The 19,156-nt window shown below is 51.7% G+C and overlaps 1 protein-coding gene and 1 pseudogene across 9 annotated transcripts; one reads left to right on the top strand and one right to left on the bottom strand.

Moving 5' to 3' along the window:
* Positions 1-2,649: 2,649 nt before the first annotated feature.
* LOC117093303 lies at positions 2,650-4,685 on the bottom strand (annotated as a pseudogene).
* A 1,736-nt stretch (positions 4,686-6,421) lies between these two features.
* MIIP (migration and invasion inhibitory protein) lies at positions 6,422-18,959 on the top strand. Of its 9 annotated transcripts, none has more exons than XM_033228311.1 (10): positions 6,423-6,566; positions 8,389-8,584; positions 8,839-9,183; positions 9,570-9,654; positions 15,954-16,062; positions 16,144-16,202; positions 16,692-16,821; positions 16,960-17,056; positions 18,191-18,325; positions 18,462-18,959. In XM_033228311.1, exons 2-10 carry the CDS (start codon positions 8,471-8,473, stop codon positions 18,726-18,728), a joined length of 1,341 nt encoding a protein of 446 aa, XP_033084202.1. In that variant the 5' UTR covers positions 6,423-6,566; positions 8,389-8,470; the 3' UTR covers positions 18,729-18,959. The 9 variants fall into 9 exon arrangements, with proteins under 9 accessions (XP_033084211.1, XP_033084202.1, XP_033084208.1 ...); XM_033228316.1 differs by having other exon boundaries at positions 6,424-6,566; positions 18,540-18,959; XM_033228315.1 differs by having other exon boundaries at positions 6,424-6,566; positions 18,490-18,959.
* The last annotated feature ends 197 nt before the right edge of the window (positions 18,960-19,156 follow it).

Below are 19,156 nucleotides of genomic sequence, written 5' to 3'. Positions count from 1 at the left end.
GCAGCAGCCAAAGACTTTCTTAGGTAACACAAAAAAATGAATCATTATCTTTTTTTTTTTTTTTTTTGCAATCCACAAAACAAGTAGTTTCTGTTATCAACAAGATGTTATGTACAACCCACTAAATTGTTCACACCACCATCATCCTGGGTGATGAGTCAGTTTGAAAAAAGGTCTTCTTGCCTTATGCAAATGCTGCTTAGTTATTCCCAGTCAAGGCTAGCCTCATTCCTGTGCTTTCTCCGACTACCTCATCTGTCCACTGGGGAATCTGAGAGGCTGGAAGTTTTAACCCTCTGGTAACAATGTCCCCATTTAATCACAAAAAGTAGGTAGTCAGGAATGTATCACTGTGTCCCAAGCACTGGAGTGACAGCCCAGGCAGCTCTCTCAGAGCATCTGGCTCATACATGGCTTCAGAAGCAGGGCCCTCCTCGCAGATGTCAGCTAAGTTGTTCACTGAGTCCTCAAGTGGATGGTTTCCTGTCTCTAAGTGGGACTTTTAGGCTTGAGATAAGAACAGCCAACTTTTTTTTGAGTTTAGCATGTGTCAGACATTCATATGCATGAGCCCTAATCTCAAAATCCAATGGTCTGTTTTCCCTAATTTCCTCAAATGAGGAAGTTCATTATTTCAGCAAAATATTTGTGCACCTCCTCTGGGCTAAGCATGGTTCTAGGCACTGGGAATATAGCAGTAACTAAGGTGGATAAAAATCTGCCTCTGGGGCCTGGCGTGGTGGCTGATACCTGTAATCTCAGCACTTTCGGGAGGCCGAGGTGGGCGGATCACAAGGTCAGGAATTAAAGACTAGCCTGGCCAACATGGTGAAACCCCATCTCTACTAAAAATACAAAAATTAGCCAGGATTGGTGGCGTGCGCCTGTAATCCCAGCTGCTAGGGAGGCTGAGGCAGGAGAATTGCTTAAACCTGGGAGATGGAGGTTGCCGTGAGCCGAGATCGCACAATTGCACTCTAGCCTGGGCAACAGAGGGAGGCTCCCTCTCAAAACAACAGAAATCTCACTCACTGATTAATAACCTTTTTCAATTACAAAGAAAAACAACATATTCGCAAAACTCCCTAACATCAGGAGTCATCAGAGAATTATCCCAAGTCTTGATTTACAAACCAAACCCTTATGCCTCTTGATTACATAGAGGACTGGTTCTTACAAACATTTTTTTTTGAGATAGATTTTTGTTGGCTGGAGTGCAGTGGCTCTGTCATGGCTCACTGCAGCCTTGACCTCCCAGGCTCAAGTGATCCTCTCACCTTAGCCTCCCGAATAGCTGGGATTAAAAGTGTGCGCTGCCCATGCCCAGATAATTTTTTTGTTTTTTGTAGAGACGAGGGGTCTCACTATGTTACCCCGGCTGGTTTTGAACTCCTGATCTCAACTGATCCTCACATCTAGGCTCCCCAAAGTGCTGTGATTATAGGCGTGAGCCACCATGCCTGGACACAAACATTCTTTTTCTTTTTAAAATTTAATTTTTAAAATAGAGAATGTATGTTGGCTGGGCATGATGCCTCATGCCTGTAATCCCAGCACTTTGGGAGGCTGAGGTGAGAGGATCGCTTGAGTTCATGAGTTAGAGACCAGCCTGGGCAATCTGGCAAAACCTTGTCTCTGCAAAAAATACAAAAATGAGCCCAGCATGATGGTGTGCACTGGTAGTCCTAGCTACTCCAGCGTCTGAGGTAGGAGGATCACTTGAACACAGGAGGTGGAGGCTGCAGTGAGCTGAGATGGCATCAATGCACTCCAACCTGGGCAACAGGGAGATGCTGTCTCAAAAAAAAAAAAAAAGAGAGAGATGGGATCTCACTGTGTTGCCCAGGCTGACCTCAAATTCCCAAGCTCAAGTGATCCTCCCGCCTCAGCCTTCCAGAGTGCTGGAGCTACAAGCATGAGCCACCACATCCAGCTAACAAACATTCTTTTCTGATAAGCAACTGCAGAACTTAAGCTAGTTTCAGCCAGCTTACAGAAGCTGTGAACAAACTATTTAGCCATTGCACATGAGCTCACCTCTTCTCATAAATATGTATACAGCTTTCCCCTCAAACTTGCTAAATATGTATGAATACGGGCCCTGTGAGGCATAAAACCCAACCTGTCCTTTCTCTCCTGGAAGAGAGCACCTTCGGTGCACGCTGCAGACCGTCTCTTCCTGGTTTGCAAACAAGTATCAACAAGAAAGTGCTCCTTTCTACTATTTAGCCATCTTGGTGATCTTTTAGACAACATTGTATTTCTGCTAGGAACATTAGTGTTCAAATCTCTGTGTAGGCAGATGTTTTCATTTTTTGCAGGTAGATATCTCAGGCTGGACTTGGGCCATATAGTAAATTTATGTTTAACTTCTACAGATTTTGCGAAGTGGTTATACTGTTTTATATTCCCGCTAGTAATGCACGTGGATTCATATATATATATATACACTTTTATTTATTTATTTTTTTTGAGACAGTCTTACTCTTGTCACCCAGGCTGGAGTACTCTGTCACCCAGGCTGGAGTGCCGTGGGTGCAATCGTGGCTCACTGCAACCTCTGCCTCCCAGGTTCAAGCCATTCTCCTGCCTCAGCCTCTCAGTAGCTGGGATTACAGGCGCTTGCCACCATGCCTGGCTAATTTTTTTGTATTTTTAATACAGACAGGGTTTCACCGTGTTAGCCAGGCTGGTTTTGAATTCCTGACCTCAAATGATCCACCCGCCTCAGCCTCCCAAAGTGCTAGGATTACAAGTGTGAGACATCGTGCCCGGCCTACAGTGAATCTTTAACTTTACACACCATCACTTTAGATATATAAATCGATATGTAGTGGTATCTCATTGTGGATTTAATTTACATTTGCCTAGTGAATGGATCCCAGAGCAGGAGAAAACTTAGAAAGGCCTAGTGAATGGATCCCAGAGCAGGAGAAAACTTAGGCAGACTGGGATGGAAGCTAGAACTAGAGGCATTCGTGGTGGATAAGGATGCTGTATGGAGTCTCTGGCAAGCCTCAGTTTTTATGATGTTCGGCATCTTTTTATGTGCTTGTCATCTGTATTTTTTCTTTGCTGAAATGTCTGTTCAATTATTTTGCGCATTTTAAAAATTGGGCTGTTTTATGAGTTTTGAGAGCTTTTTATGTAATCTGGATATAAATTCTTTGATACATCATTTGCAAATATTTTCTCCAATCTTGTGGTTTGTCTTTTCATTTATTTTTTTCTAAAAATGGAACAAGTTCCAAATTTTTAATCTGGACAAAGAGAATTAAAACCAAGCATATAATACTTCCAAAACACATATCCATCAGCGAGTCAGCAAATCTGGGGAAAAACAACTGGAATTGACTATGAGGCTGCTGTAATTAATCTTCATCGTCTTATTGCAAAGGTACTACCTGAATTTCTTTGGCTATCCTTTCTGTTAATATTATTTGCAGCAATTACTCTTAGTGACCTCAAATCAAACGATCCACCTGTAACATCCATTAGCATGCCACCAGCTTCAGTAACAATAATGCTACCTCCTGCAAGAGCCCAGCAGTGAATTCCCATTGCATAATATGCATCTGCTCCTCCCGTTGCCACAAGGCAAACAGCTGCCGTTCCAACACTCCGGATCCAATGAACAGGAATGCAAAAAAACTTTTCCATATTAGAAAGAACAATTCTTACAGTCTCTGGTGTTCTGGAAGAGCCCAATTCAGTCACCAAGAGTGGTTTGGTAATATCTTCTTGTTGTGAAACCTGTAGTTTTTGACCATTACAAAAGGCACCTTTTTCTTTCCTGAAAGTGTACATCTTATCTCCCGCATAACTGTATACAACTCCAAATTATATTTTTTTATTTACAGCAAAGCCGATTGAAACAGCTACAAAATCTATGTACAAAGTTAGTTGTTCCATCAACAGGGTCAATGATCCATGTGGGGTTGTTAGTTAAGGCACTTTTCTCCCCACTGCCACAGATTCCTCACCAATGAAACTGAGATGGATACTTTTCTTTTATGGAAGAGATAAGCATTTCTTTAACTTTTTGGTCCGTAGCAGTTACCAAATCAACTGGAGAATCTTTTGATATAACATTCATTTCATTTCTTTTTTTTCGAGATGGACCCTTGCTCTGTCGCTCAGGCTGCAGTGCAGTGGTGCAGTCTCGGATCACTGCAAGCTCCGCCTCCTGGGTTCACGCCATTCTCCTGCCTCAGTCTCCCAAGTAGCTGGGACTACAGGCGCCAGCCACCATGCCTGGCTAATTGTTTTTTGTATTTTTAGTAGAGACGGAGTTTCACCGTGTTAGCCAGGATGGTCTCGATCTCCTGACCTCGTGATCCACCCATCTCGGTCTCCCAAAGTGCTGGGATTACAGGCGTGAGCCACGGCGCCCAGCCTGATTTCATTTTTTAGAGCATCACAAACTACCTCTCCAGCTCATCTTGCTAGAGTTACTGCATAATCCATGCATTCCTGCCAAGGATCAGCCATCTTCTTGAGTCGGAGGGGTTCCTGCTAGTTCGGTGCCTGGTGTTATCACTCTCGGCTCTTCCGGAGGTAGAGGGGCTACCTATCTTCTTTTCATTCTGTTTTTTTGTTTGTTTTAATTTCAGACAGAGTTTCCCTCTTGTTGCCCATACTGGAGTGCAATGGTGTGATCTCGGCTCACCACAACCTCCACTTCCTGGGTTCAAGCGATTCTCCTGCCTCAGCCTCCCGAGTAGCTGGGATTACAGGTATGTGCCACCATGCCCGACTAATTTTGTATTTTTATTAGAGATGGGTTTCTCCATGTTGGTCAGGCTGGTCTTGAGCTCCCAACCTCAGGTGATCCGCCCGCCTTGGCCTCCCAAAGTGCTGGGATTACAGGCGTGAGCCACTGTGCCCGGCCAATTTTTGTATTTTTAGTAGAGACGGGGTTGTGCCATGTTGCCCAGGCTGGTCTTGAACTCCTGACCTCAGGTGATCCACCCACCTTGGCCTCCCAAAGTGCTGGGATTACAGGCATGTGCCACCACGCCCGACCCCAGTTTTTCTAAGTTTTATAGTTTAGGTTCACAACTAGATCTATGATCCATTCTAGGTTAATTTTTGCATATGGGTTTTTTTGTTTGTTTGTTTTGTTTGGATGAGTATGTGGATATCCAATTATACCTGCAACATTTGTTGAAGACACCATCTTTTCTTGTTTTTCCAAGTTTCCACACACATTATTGATAAAATACATTTTTTGCGGGGGGGGGGGGTGCTGGGTGTCGCTGGTCTGCAACTCCTTACCTCAAGCGATCCACCCACCTCGGCCTCCCAAAGCGCTGAGATTACAGGCGTGAGCCACTGCCCTGGGCCGAAGGCATTATCCTTTCTCCACTGAATTGCGCTTTCATTTTTGTCAAAAATTAATTGCTCACATATCGGAACTCTTTATTCTGCTGCATTGATCTATTCGTCTATCTGGACGCCAATACTATACTTTCTTTTTTAATTTATTTATTTATTGAGACAGGGTTTCTCTCTTTGTCAGGCAGGCTGGAGTGCAGTGGTGCAATCTCAGCTCACTGCAGCCTCAGCCTTTTTGGCTCAGGTGATCCTCCCATCTCAGCCTCCCAAGTAGCTGGGACCACAGGCGCCCGTCACCACGCCCGGCTAATTTTTTGTATATTTAGTAGAGACCGGGTTTCACTGTGTTAGCCAGGATGGTCTCCATCTCCTGACCTCGTGATCCTCCCAAAGTGCAGGGATTACAGGCGTGAACCACCGCGCCCGGTCTCGCCCAGTTACTTTTGGTATTTTTAGATTTGCAGGCGTGAGCAACCGCACCCGGCCCCAATACTATATTTTCTTGTTTACTGTGTAGTCCTTATCTTCTGGCACAAGGCAGGCACTCACTAAAAACCTGAATGAAAGTATGAAGCAGGCTGGCCGCGGTGGCTCATGCCTGTAATCCCAGCACTTTGGGAGGCCGAGGCGGGCGGATTACGAGGTCATGAGTTCGAGACCAGCCTGGCCAACATAGGGAAACCCTGTCTCTACTTAAAGAAAAAAAAAAAAGCGTGTAGTCCCACCTACTCGGGAGGCTGAGGTAGGAGAATCGCTTGAACCCGGGAGGCAGAGATTGTGGTGAGCGGAGATCGCGCCACTGCACTCCTGCCTGGGCAACAGAGCGAGACTCCGTCTCCAAAACAAAAAAAAAAGTATGAAACGATGAGTACAATGCAATGAGTCGCCCGCCGCCTGCCAGACCTACCCCGCAGCTCCAGACTGCCCCCTGCGCGGAGCCTAGGCCACCGAGCCTGACGGAAACTGCAGCTCCTGAACGCGTACCCCAGTCCCGCAGCTGACCAATCGGAGCCCGCCCTTCCGGGGCTCGCCCCCTTCCAGGAATCGACTTCCGGACTGGCCTCGAAAATTGACCAATCGGTTGTGCAGTTCCGCTCTTGGTCCCGCCCCCATGTTGAAACTGCCGCTTCGGATCGCGGAGTAACGCTCGCCAGGCGTCCTGGCCCTGCCCCTCACCTGACCCCGGGCGGCGGCGGCGGCGGCGGCGGCAGATCGGAGGATTCTGCCGGGTGAGTGCGGGGAGGCGGCACTGAGGTGGACCGGAAGGGCTCTGCAGGAGGCCCCACGTGCATTCCCGCGAGGGGCTCAGGGGCTGCAGTGGAAAAGAAGGGGAGGCTGCGTCTGCCTCTGCCGGAGTCCCGCCTCGGCGTCCGCCCGCTTGGCCTCTGTTACTTCTGCGGCCCTGGTGTTTCTGGAGCGTCGCTTTCCCGGTGCCTCTGCTCAGCGTTTCCCTTTCCAAAGCGCGACCGGGGTCAGGGGAAGGCAAGGCCAGCTGTGCCCTTTGACCCCGTGCGAAAACGGCGACCCTCTGATACAGGGGGTGTGGCCCAGAGCTACTTGGTCAGTTAGGGGTGGGGGCCGGGATCTTAGTCCTGCGGATCAAGCAGTTGGCCCCCCTTGACTGCATCTCTGTGCCCCCCAGCCCTGTGGGGTCATATACGTGTGGGAGGGTCCCAGGGTAGTAGGCTTCTTTCTGCTCTAGACCTTGCACCCGATCCTGAGGATACTTGGAGGTGGGGGGCAAGGGCTGGGAGGAGGAGGCGGAGTTTTCCCAGGCTCCCCGACACTTCCAGGGAAAGGCTTTCCAGGAAACCCGAACAGATCATCTCATCTACCCTGGAGTCAAATTTGGTTCTTGCCTCTTGCTAGCTGTGTGACTTGAGGCAAATTGCTTAACTTCTCTGAGCTTTGGTTTCTTCATTTGTAAAAAGAAAGTGAAGGAGGAAGGGAGGGCAGGAAAGGAGGGAGAATCCCTTTTGAAGCCTGGTTTGTATTGGGTTCACCAGTTATAAAGCAAAGTTGTCCAAAGCACTGCCCAGGAGGTGGAGGCTACAGTGAGCCCAGAAAAAAAGAAAGGACGCGTGCCCTTGCCCTAGCCATTTTGGTAATAATAGACGTTTATTGAATGCTTACTATGTACCACTGTAAGCACTGTATTAAGTAAGCACTGTGCTAAGTACTTTGTTTTTTGTATTTTGTGTGTGTCAGTCTTGCTCTCACCCAGGCTGGAGTGCAATAGTGTGATCTCTGCTCACTGCAACCTCTGCCTCCCAGGTTCAAGCAATTCTCCTGCCTCAGCAGCCTCCTGAGTAGCTGAGCTTACAGGCGCCCACCACCATGCCTGGCTAATTGTTTTATTGTTGTTGTTGTTGTTGTTGTTGTTGTTTTTGAGATGGAGTCTCACCCCCTCACCCAGGCTGGAGTGCAATGGCGCGATCTCAGCTCACTGCAACCTCCGCCTCCCAGGTTCAGGTGATTCTCCTGCCTCAGCCTCCCGAGTAGCTGGGATTACAGGCGTGCGTCACCACGCCCGGCTAATTTTTATATTTTTAGTAGCGACAGGGTCTCTCACCATGTTGGCTAGGCTTGCCTCAAACTCCTGACCTCAAGTGATCTTCTGCCTCAGCCTTTCAAAGTGCTCGGATTACAGACGTGAGCCACTTGGCCTGTTTTTTGTATTTTTGTTTTTGTTTTTTTTTTTTTACAGTGATGCGACCATGGCTCACTGCAGCCTGGGCTTTCTGGGCTAAAGCGATCCTCGAGTAGCTGGGGCCACAGATGAGTGCCACTACGGCTAGCTAATTAAAAAAATTTTTTTTTTTTGTAGAAAAAGAATGTTTCTACAAATGTTGCCCAGGCTTAACATGCTTTCTTTAATTCTAACAACAATCGTATGAGGTAGGTACTGTTGTCTTCCAGCAGATGAGGAAACTGAGGCACAGAGAAGTTAAATAACTTGCCTGAGGCAGTACAGTTAAAGAGTGTCAAATGGGGGTCTCTGGCACCACAGGGCACCCTACTGAGCCCCGTGTCCTGCTCTCTTGACTTCAGGTAGAAGAGCTGGGGCTGGAACCCAGCCCTGAGGACATCCTGTGGCCCAGGGGCAAGTGACACCTGCTGCAGGAGGCCCAGGATGGTGGAGGCTGAGGACCTGGCGCAGCTGCGGCTGCTCAACCTGGAGCTCCTGAGGCAGCTGTGGGTGGGGCAGGATGCTGTGCGGCGGTCAGTGACCAGGGCAGCCTCAGAGGTACGTGCTTGCCTTGGGAACCCCAGAGGAAGTGGCTACCTGACCTTCAGGCCAGCATCCAGGCTTCTGGGCTCATCTTGTTCAACACCCCCATTTTACTGATGATGGGACATTGAGGGCTGGGGAGGGAAGAGACTGGCCTTGGTCACTGCTGAGGCTAGAGCAGGATGAGGACACAGGCCTTGGTACCTGGCGTAGGCCCCGTGGGTATGTTCTGGCAGCCACTCCCTGGGTGACCCGGCCCCTCTCTCCAGTCAAGCCTGGAATCCAGCAGCTACAACTCAGAGACTCCATTGACCCCAGAGACGTCCTCAACTTCCTTGAGCACCTCCTGGCCACGGGGCCGGTGCCCTGTGTGGAGCTCACCAGATGCCTGCCGAGGGGACCCTCGTGATGTGGTCAGATCGGGGGTGGCCTCTCTCCCACCTGCCAAATGCCAGCACCAGGAGTCCCTGGGCCAACCGAGACCCCACTCAGCACTCTCGCTGGGCACCTCAAGCCTGAGGGACCCAGAGCCCTCAGCGGGGCTAGGTGATCCAGGACCCCAGGAAGCACAGGCCCCAAGGTCCATCCTGGCTCAACAGAGCAAGCTGTCCAAGGTAATGTGGGAGAGCGGGACATCTGCTGATGGGAGGAGCTTCCTTGGGCCTCAGTTTCCCTATCTGACACATGTGCGTGTGGGCAGCATCCCTTGCAGAACAAGAGGCTTCTGGGAGATACTGTGAGTTGGGTTTGGCTCAGCCTAAATGCTTGCTAAGCGGTAGCTGTGAGTTTCTCAGCACTTTGAGAAGAGGCCAGGCTTTGTTCACAGCCACACATAAAGTGGGGTCAGACATTTCCCTTCTTGCTCTTGTGCCCTTGGCTGAGCCCTGGGCTCCAAGTCAGGGTGTAAGTTGAGACACAGTCTCTTTGTTCCTCGAGCTGTGGCTTCCTCTGGGCCAGGCCTCCTGGCTTAGTCCTTACCCCTCTGTGCTTCCCTCCCCAGCCCAGGGTGACCTTCTCTGAGGAGTCTGCAGTTCCTGAGAGGAGCTGGCGCCTTAGGCCATACCTGGGCTATGACTGGATTGCAGGTAAGGCCTGCTGCTGACCGCTACACACTTGGCCTGGGAGTAGGAGATGGAGGCCTGGGCTTCTCCATGCTCCTATCTCAGCCTCCACCCGGTGCTGTTGCTTGTTTCTCTGACGACGGTGCCATCCTCCTTGGGGAGCACCCAATTTTTTTTTTTTTTTTTGAGACGGAGTCTTACTCTGTCACCCAGGCTGGAGTGCAGTAGTGTGATGTTGGCTCACAGCAACCTCCACCTCCCAGGTTCAAGTGATTCTCGTCCCTTGGCCTCCCGAGTAGCTGGGATTACAGGCGAGCACCACCACGCCGCGCTAATTTTTTGTATTTTTAGTAGAGATGGGGTTTCCCCATGTTGGCCAGGCTGGTTTCAAACTACAGAGCTTAAGATACCCACCTACGTTGGACTCCCAAAGTGCTGGGATTACAGGAGTGAGCCACTGCTCCCCACAGCCACGTTCTTTTTTTTTGTTTTGTTTGTTTTGTTTTATTATTTATTTGTTTATTTATTTATTTATTTATTTTTGAGACAGAGTCTCACTCTGTCACCCAGCCTGAAGTGCAATGACGCGATCTCAGCTCACTACAAGCTCTGCCTCCCGGGTTCATGCCATTCTCCTGCCTCAGCCTCCCAAGTAGCTGGGACTACAGGCGCCCAACACCATGCCTGGCTAATTTTTTTGTATATTTTTTTAGTAGAGACGGGGTTTGACTGTGTTAGCCAGGATGGTCTCATCTCCTGACCTCGTGATCCGCCCGCCTTGGCCTCCTGACCTCATGATCCGCCCACCTCGGCCTCCCAAAGTGCTGGGATTACAGGCATGAGCCCCTGGACTGGCCTATTAATTAATTAATTAATTAATTTATTTATTTTGAGATAGAGTTTTACTTTTGTCGCCCAGGCTGGAGTGCAATGGTGTGATCTTGGCTCACTGCAATCTCTGCCTCCTAGGTTCAAGCGATTCTCCTGCCTCAGCGTCCCAAGTAGCTGGGATTACAGGTGTGTGCCACCACGCCCAGCTCATTTTTGTATTTTTAATAGAGATGGGGTTTTACCATGTTGGCCAGGCTGCTCTTGAACTTCTGACCTCAGGTGATCTGCCCGCCTCAGCCTTCCAAAGTGCTGGATTACAGGCGTGAGCCACCATGCCCGGCCTTTTTTTTTTTTTTTTTTTCGCTTTTTAAGAGAAGACAGGCCAGGCACAGTGGCTCATGCCTGTAATCCCAGCACTTTGGGAGGCTGAGGCGGGTGGATCATGAGGTCAGGAGTTCGAGACCAGCTTGACCAACATGGTAAAACCCTGTATCTACTAAAAATAAAGTAATTAACTGGGCATGGTGGCGCAGGCCTGTAATCCCAGCTACTTGGGAGGCTGAGGCAAGAGAATCGCTTGATCCCAGGAGGCGGAGGTTGCAGGGAGCCAAGATTGTGCCATTGCACTCCAAGTTGGGTGACAGAGCGAGACTCCGTCTCCAAAAAACAAACAAAATGAGATGAGCAGTAGTGAGAAGAAGGGGGAAAGAGTAGAACAAAGAGTTTGGTCTGTCACTGACTGTGAGTAATCAATTGCGATAACTCACTACCTTCACACCAGCCTCTGAGCACCTTCTGAGCCATGTCTGCTCTCTCAACCTCGGCCTCCCAAAATGCAGGGATTACAGGTGTGAGCTGCTGTGCTTGGCTGGAATTCCCTTCCTTTTTAGGGCTGAGTGACATTCCGTTGTGTATAGATACCACATTTTTATCCAATCATTCATGGATGGACACTTGGGTGGTTTCCATCTCTTGACTGTTGGGAATAATGCTGCCAGGGACATGGTTGTGCACTGTCATTTTTGACATAGCAGCCAAAGGATATTTTTAAACATGGAAATCAGATCATGTCACTCCCCTGCTCAAAACTCCCCATGGACTTTTCCCAGCACTTACTGTAAAATCCAAAATCCCATTCTAGACTTAAGAGACATGATCTGGCCTCTACTGGCCCCATGATGATGTGACCTCTCGTCTTTCTTCCAGCCTCGTGGCCGCCTCTTTTTTTTTTTTTTTTTTGAGATGAAGTCTTGCTCTGTTGCCCAGAGTCAAGTCCAGTGGTGTGATTTCTGCTCACTGCAACCTGTACTTCCTTGGTTTAAGCGATTCTCCTTCCTCAGCCTCCTAGGTAGCTGGGATTACAGGCATCTACTACCATGCTCGGCTAATTTTTGTATTTTTAGTAGAGACGGGGTTTCACCATGTTGGCCAGGCTGGTCTTGAACTCTTGAACTCTTGACCTCAGGTGATCTGTCCACCTCGGCCTCCCAAAGTGCTGGGGTAACACGCATAATGGGGTGACCAGAGTCGTGGCAGGACCAGAAAGGAGGCCACGGCCAGGCATGGTGGCTCACACCTGTAATCCCAGCAATTTGGGAGGCCAAGGTGGGCGAATCACTTGAGGTCAGGAGTTCAAGACCAGCCTGGCCATCATGGTGAAACCCTGTCTCTACTAAAAATACAAAAATTAGCTGGGTATGGTGGTAGGCACCTATAATCCCAGCTACTCAGGAGGCTGAGACAGAAGAATTGTTTGAATCCAGGAAGTGGAGGTTGCAGTGAGCAGAGATCAAGCCACTGTACTCCAGCCTGGGCGACAAAGTGAGATTCTGTCTCAAAAAAACAAAGACAGGTGCACTGTGGAGTTGCTGTGAGCAAGTGGTGGCGGGGACACAGGCCCTGCCCTTGAGTACTTGTTGAACTTTCAGCTCACTGCCCTCCTTCCTGGTTCTGGGAAAATGGAGGCGCCTGTCCCAGTGCCTGCTCTTGGTCCATGCGCTCTGCTCCCCTGCCTTTCCTGAGGTGACCGTCCACGCTGCCACCTGGGCCCTGGCCCTGCTGCAGCGTGCTCCGCCCCTCTGCTTCTGGCTCCTCCAGGGTTTGCTTCCTGTGATCCTCTCTCTCTCTGTCCTGCATCCTCATCCTGCCCCTCAGCATGAACATGAACGTACAGGAAGCATTCTGGGAGCTGGTTGTATCTCATGCTCCCTGCACCACGCACCGCTCCGAGCTGTGCTCCCTGTTCCTCCCGCTGACTCTTTTGCCCTTCACAATAAGCTTATTAGATAGGCGCCACCATGGTGCCCATTCACAGATGGGAAGGCTGAGGCCAGGTGAGACAGAATCTTACCAGCGGCTCACATCCAGTCGGGGTAAAGCCGCAGCCTGTTATTTCTCATCCCGATGCCACATTTCTACTTTTAGCTCACATTTGCTTCCAGTGACTGCCTATTTTCTTGATAACAAAACTTCCTCTTCAAAAGGGCTGTCTAGCCTCATTGCCTTTAATTTCTCTCCACTACTATTTTTTTTTTTTTTTGAGATGGAGTCTCACTTTTTCACCCAGGCTGGAGTGCAGTGGAGTGATCTCGGCCCACTGCAACCTCTGCCTCCAGCCACCTAAGTAGCTGGGACTACAGGCATGTGCCACTACGCTCAGCTACTTTTTAGCCAGAGACAGGGTTTTGCCATCTTGGCCAGTCTGGTCTTTAACTCCCGATGTCAAGTGATCTGCCCGCCTTGGCCTCCCAAAGTGCTGGGATTACAGGCATGAGCCACTGTGTCTGGCCTCCACTACTGTTTCTTAAATCAGGCTTCAGCTCCCAGCATTTCATCAACGTGGCCCTCAGTTGGGTCATCAGTGGCCTCCGTGGTGCCAACGCCCCAGCTGAACCCTCATCCACACCTTCCTTACCTTTGAGCAGCAGGGGACACAGTGGTCACTGCCTCCCTACAGCACTTTCTCCCCTAGACTTCCAGCCACATGCTTCCTAGTTCTTCCCCATCTCTGTTGCTGCTCCTTTCCAGGCTCCTGGGGAAGGAAAGGTCCTTGTTCTGACCACGACACCCCTAGGCCTGGGACTCAGTCTTCTGACTCCTCTCTGTCTTCCCTGACTCCTCTCTGTCTTCCCTCTTCCCTCTGTGATCTCCCAAGTGCTAAGGCATTTGACACTTTCTCTACTTCTCCATTTGTATCTCTAGCCCACATCTCTCCTCCGAATTCCAGACTTGTATATCCCACTGTCTTCTCCACATCACCATGAAGTTGTTAACCTTCTGTCCGAAATCAAGGTCCTGATTTCCACGCCATCTGCTGTGCTCCTCCTGCAGTCTTTCCTGTCTCCATAAATGGCAACTCCACATACTAAATAGGTCAGGCCATAACCTTGGGATCGACCCTAATTCCCCTCCTTTTCACACCATCCTGTTGACCCTGCCTTCAACATACTTGTAGAATCCGATTATAGATGTTGCGAGATTTACCATATAGCTACATCCTGATACCCCAACGTAAGTTGAAAGTACTGTTTAGTCAAAAAGGAAAGGCATATAAGGCCAGGTGCGGTGGCTTACACCTGTAATCCCAGCACCTTGGGAGGCTGAGGCGGGCGGATCACTTGAGGTCAGGAGTTCAAGGCCACCCTGGCCAGCATACTGAAATCCCATCTCCACTGAAAATACAAAAATTAATTGAGTGTGGTAGCACCCGCCTGTAATCCCAGCTGCTTGGGAGGCTGAGGCAGGAGAATTGCTGCAACCCCGGAGGTGGAGGTTGCAGTGAGCCGAGATCACGCCACCACACTCCAGCCTGGGCAACAGAGTGAGACTCTGTCTCAAAAAAAAATAAATAACCAAACCAAAACAAAAAGGCATTTAATACACCTAACCCACCAAACATTCTCGCTTAGCTGAGCCTACCTTAAATGTGCACAGAACACTGACATTAGCCTACAGTTGGGCAAAATGATCTAACACAAGCCTTTTTTATAATGAAGTGTTGAATGTCTCATGTAACTTACTGATGTTCTGAATGTAATCACTTTTGTGCCATTGTAAAGTTGATAAATCACAACTTGAAAAATTCTGGGCCGGGCGCGGTGGCTCAAGCCTGTAATCCCAGCATTTTGGGAGGCCGAGGCGGGTGGATCACGAGGTCAGGAGATCGAGACCCTCCTGGCTAACACGGTGAAACCCCGTCTCTACTAAAAATACAAAAAACTAGCCGGGCGAGGTGGCGGGCGCCTGTAGTCCCAGCTACTCGGAGGCTGAGGCGGGAGAATGGCGGGAACCTGGGAGGCGAAGCTTGCAGTGAGCCGAGATCACGCCACTGCACTCCAGACTGGGCGACAGAGCGAGACTCCTCCTCAAAAAAAAAGAAAAAGAAAAAAGAAAAATTCTGGCCAGGTGTGGCAGTGGCTCACGCCTGTAATCCCAGCACTTTGGGAGGCCACAGCAGGTGGATCAGGCCAGGAGTTTGAGAACAGCCTGGCCAAGATGGTGAAACCTCTTCTCTACTAAAAATACAAAAATTAGCTGGGCGTGGTGGCGCATACCTGTAATTCCACCTACGTAGGTGGCTGAGACATGAGAATCGCTTGAACCTGGGAGGCAGAGGTTGCAGTGAGGCGAGATCGCTCCACTGCACTCCAGCCTGGGCAACACAGTGAGATTCTCTCTCAAAAAAGTAAAAAAAGAAACATCCTAAGTCGAATCATGGTGAGTTGGGGGCTGCCTCTACCTGTCCCCAGCTGAATCCTAACCGATGCCTCTACTTCCCCTCACCTTGAAGCAGCCAGAGGAGGAGTCTTGTAAAAATATATGGCCTATGTGATTGTGTCCCTCCTGGTCCCCAAATCCTCCTTGGGCTTCTTAACCTCATCTCCTCCACCCTTACTCTCTTCCTGCCACTTTCCCCTCCTGGCTGTTCCTCAGCTGAACCACACACGTGCCCACTCTTTGCACTTGCTCTTTCATCTGCCTGTGATGTCCTTCCTGGGAGGTCTCTGTGGCTTTTCTGTGTCTCTGCTCAGGGTCGTGGCACTCGGAGAGGCCTTCCCTGGTATGGCTGCCCTGCCATACGAGGCTCTGGCCCTGCCCTCTTGCTTTCTGGCAGGTGTCACCATTCAGTCTTGTATCACAGATTTTTTTTGGTGGCTAGTTCATCTCTTGCCACCTTACAGTGTAAGCCTCATTAAGGCCGGGGGCTTTGTCTCTCCAGTTCCTGGCACATGAAACAGCATCTAGCCCTGTCATAAGGGCTCTGTCGATATTTTTTCCATGGATGGTTGGCTATGCATCAGGGTAGACAGACACTGAAACCAACCAACAGTCCCAGTGACTGGAGGGGCCCTCCTGGCCTGTTTGAGGCACAGTAGGGGTGAAGCAGGTGGCCTGGGGTGCCGGGCTCATTGTCTCTCCAAGCCTTGGCCGATGGCCACACAGCAGCCCCCAGCCCCTCTCCCGTCAGCTGCCTGGTGCTTTGCCCACACCAGGATCTCTGGACACCAACTCTTCGATCGCCAGCCAGCCTGAGGCCTTCTTCTCGAAGCTGCAGGAGTTTCGGGAAACCAACAAGGAGGAGTGTATCTGTAGCCATCCTGAGTGAGCAGGGGTGGGCAAGGGTGGGCGAGGGTGGCTGAGCGGCTCCATCCCCCGGCCTGCTCATCCCCCTCGCCCTCCCAGACCCCAGGTCCTAGGCCTACGCGACAGCAGTGGCAGCAGCGTGGAGGAAGACCATGAATGTGAGTGTGGGCCCTCGGTAGGCCACTGAGTAGTCCAGCCTCGCGCTGCCCTGGCCTCCCCTGCCACAGAGCAGTTCCATTTGAGATTTGGGGCCTGGTGAGGCCCCTGAGGTGTTGAGACTCATGGAGGGAGGCTTGCAGTCTGGACAGGGTGGCCAAGCCCTGGTAGGGGTGGGGTGAGCTAGGACCTGGCCTCTGAATTAGGGGCTGCCCTGTGTGGCCCCATCCCAGCCTTCCCAGCAGCGCCTCTGTGCTGGTGGGGCTCCATCCCAGCTCCCGAGAGCCCCGGGAGGATGTCCCTCCCCACCCCTTAGGGCGTGGGCCCCAGGTTCTGGGAGGAAAGGGGTTAGGAGGAAATGGGCCGACATTGCTTCCCAGAGGATTGGCAGCCTGTGTGGTTGGGGGCCGCTGGGGCAGCACTGGGCCTGGGGACCTGGGGACCTGGGTTCCTGGTTCAGGGGGAGCTGCGGCTTCTCATGGGCCTCGCAGGCGTGTACTGTTACCGTGTCAACCGGCGCTTGTTCCCCGTGTCTGTGGATCCCGGCACCCCCTGCCGCCTGTGTAGGACACCGCGAGACCAGCAGGGCCCTGGGACCCTGACGCAGCCGGCGCAGGTCAGGTGAGTGACCAGAGTATTGGGACACCTGTGGGGACAGAGCCTGAACCACTGGTTTTAAGAGGAGTAAAGATGGGCCTGGGCATGGGCCCCCAACCACCGGGAGGCTCCTCAGGGGTCCCCCACTGCACCCCTGCACAGGGTGAGCATCCCGCTGTCGATCCTGGAACCCCCGCACCGGTACCGCATCCACCGGCGGAAGAGCTTTGACGCCTCCGACACACTGGCCCTGCCCCAGGTGAGCAGCCATGTGGGGCTGGATGGTGATGAGGGCGGGGCTGGCTCAGACTGGCCCAGGTCCCCAGGGAGGGTCACAGAGCGAGGCTGGGCTCGACAGTGGTGAGCACCCAAGTCTCTGGAGCACAGGCTGGGCCTCTTCCATCACCCACACCTGTTCCTAAGGGAGGTAGGACCCCCGCTCCATGTCCCCCGGGGCTTCCAGGGTGGTCTGCCTGTAGGCTGGCATGAAATGAACGGGCCCTGTTTATTGCACTCTTGTGTATTGCAGGCATAGTCCTTAGGGGGCTTATCTCAGGGAGCCCCCACAGCAGCCAGGAGGGCAGGCACTGCTGTACCCCCACCCTGCAGGTGGGGAGACCAAAGCGGAGTGGTAGGCGCCTTGCTGGAGGAGCTGGGATTTGAACCTAGGTCTCTGTGCTTTTTTTTTTTTTTTTTGAGACCGAGTTTTGTTCTTACTGCCCAGGCTAGAGTGCAGTTGGCACAATCTTGGCTCACTGCAACCTCCACCTGTAGTCCCAACTACTTGGGAGGCTGAGATGGGAGGATCACTTGAACCCGGGAGGCGGAGGCTTCAGTGAGCCGAGATCTCGCCACTGCACTGTAGCCTGGATGACAGAGTGAGACTCCATCTCAAAAAAAAAAAAAAAAGAAAAAAAGTCCTTTCCTGTGTCTCCAGGTCAGGATGGGGGCCCAGTGGCAACTCCCCCTGACTCCTAAATTGAGAGTAGGACAGCTGGGGTCAGAGGAGGAGAAGGATGCAAAGGAAAGTCAGTTTGCTGGTCCATGAAATGGACATAACAGCGCCATCCTCAGGGATGTTGGTGGCGAGGTGGGGCTGTTCAGTGAAGCAATTCATGCGGGCGCTTGGAGAGCCCACAGCAGGAAGCGCCCTGTGAGTGTCACTGTCACCATCCTGTCCTCCTCCTATTTCAGCTCTTAGGGCCCCAGGGATGGCTGGATGTGCCAGGATAAGAAAGGAGAGACCTGGCGTAATCTTGTGGCTAGACACAGGCCCTGCCCTGGTGGGGGCCTCCTTCCTAATGGGGGGCACAGTCCCTCCCTGATGGGGGTCTGCCCAGTCAGCGAGGAGCCTGTCCGTGGTCAGGCACCTTTAACCCCTTGCCTTCCACAGCACTGCCTGCTGGGCTGGGACATTTTCCCTCCAAAGTCTGAGAAAAGCTCAGCCCCCAAGAACCTGGACCTCTGGTCCTCTGTCTCCACTGAGGTCCAGCACCAGAAGCTGTCAGGCACCAGCCTTTTTCACCTGGTATGGCCCAGATCACATCCTAGCCTGGGGTGCCCCCAGAGGGACAGAGACCTTGGAGCAGGCCTGGGGACTGCAGAGCCCCCTGGGGGGTAGGATTGGGGTGGGGAGGATGGAGCCTGGGGGTGTCTCTCTGCAGGGGTCCAGCCATCTGGCCCTGACCCTAGCCATCCTTCGGAACTTCTCTGCTCCCTGCCGCCTGCACTGCTCCACCCAGGAAGGCCACCCTGACTGCAAGATCCAGGAGGGAATGTGTGGAACTGAAGATGACCTGTCCCTTTCAAGTGGACCCCCTGAAACTTCCCTCTTCCCCATCCACGCCTTGCCAATGCAGGTGCCGCCCCCCACCCCCATCTGGTCAGTGTCCCAGGTCCCTCGGCCCCACGTCCCACGGCAGAAACCTTGAGGACTGACTCCTGGAGGAGGACAGCATTCCCGCCATCTCCAGCCTCTCACCTCCGGCAGGCGCACCCAGGAGATGGAAGCCGCTGCCCGCCCAGCTCAGGCCCAGCTCTCCTAGGTTGGGCGGGTGGGTGGTCCCAGGCTTGTCTGCTGCCTGGGTTCCAGAGAGGAAGGACCCTGGGGTGGAGAGTGAGGGATTCTGTGGAAATTTTAAAATAAAGCTCAGTGCTCTGCAGCTCAAGTCCCACGTGTGCTGGTTCCATCCTGCTCATGCACTTGGGGCCCAGAAGGCACTCTGGCCTCTCAGCCTGCCCTCCTGGCACCTGCAGAAGGAAGACATTGCGACCACTGGGACTGGGCAGTGTGCATGCGTCACCATGAGGGTGGCTCCTTCCGCACATCCCCAGCTCTGGGTAGTGGCCTCCACCAGAT

This window comes from Trachypithecus francoisi, unplaced genomic scaffold, assembly GCF_009764315.1.
Source record: "Trachypithecus francoisi isolate TF-2019V2 unplaced genomic scaffold, Tfra_2.0 Lachesis_group12, whole genome shotgun sequence".
NCBI classification, from domain to species: domain Eukaryota; kingdom Metazoa; phylum Chordata; class Mammalia; order Primates; family Cercopithecidae; genus Trachypithecus; species Trachypithecus francoisi.
The sequence above is the reverse complement of the archived record's forward strand: the minus strand, read 5'-3'. Positions and strand labels throughout refer to the sequence as shown.

Bases quoted from the DNA above. Each gene is read 5' to 3' on its own strand.
- MIIP (XM_033228311.1), top strand. From the start codon at position 8,471: ATGGTGGAGGCTGAGGACCTGGCGCAGCTGCGGCTGCTCAACCTGGAG. The intron at 8,585-8,838 runs GTACGTGCTTGC...CCCTCTCTCCAG, and splicing joins TGACCAGGGCAGCCTCAGAG to TCAAGCCTGGAATCCAGCAG. The intron at 18,326-18,461 runs GTATGGCCCAGA...GTCTCTCTGCAG, and splicing joins GCACCAGCCTTTTTCACCTG to GGGTCCAGCCATCTGGCCCT.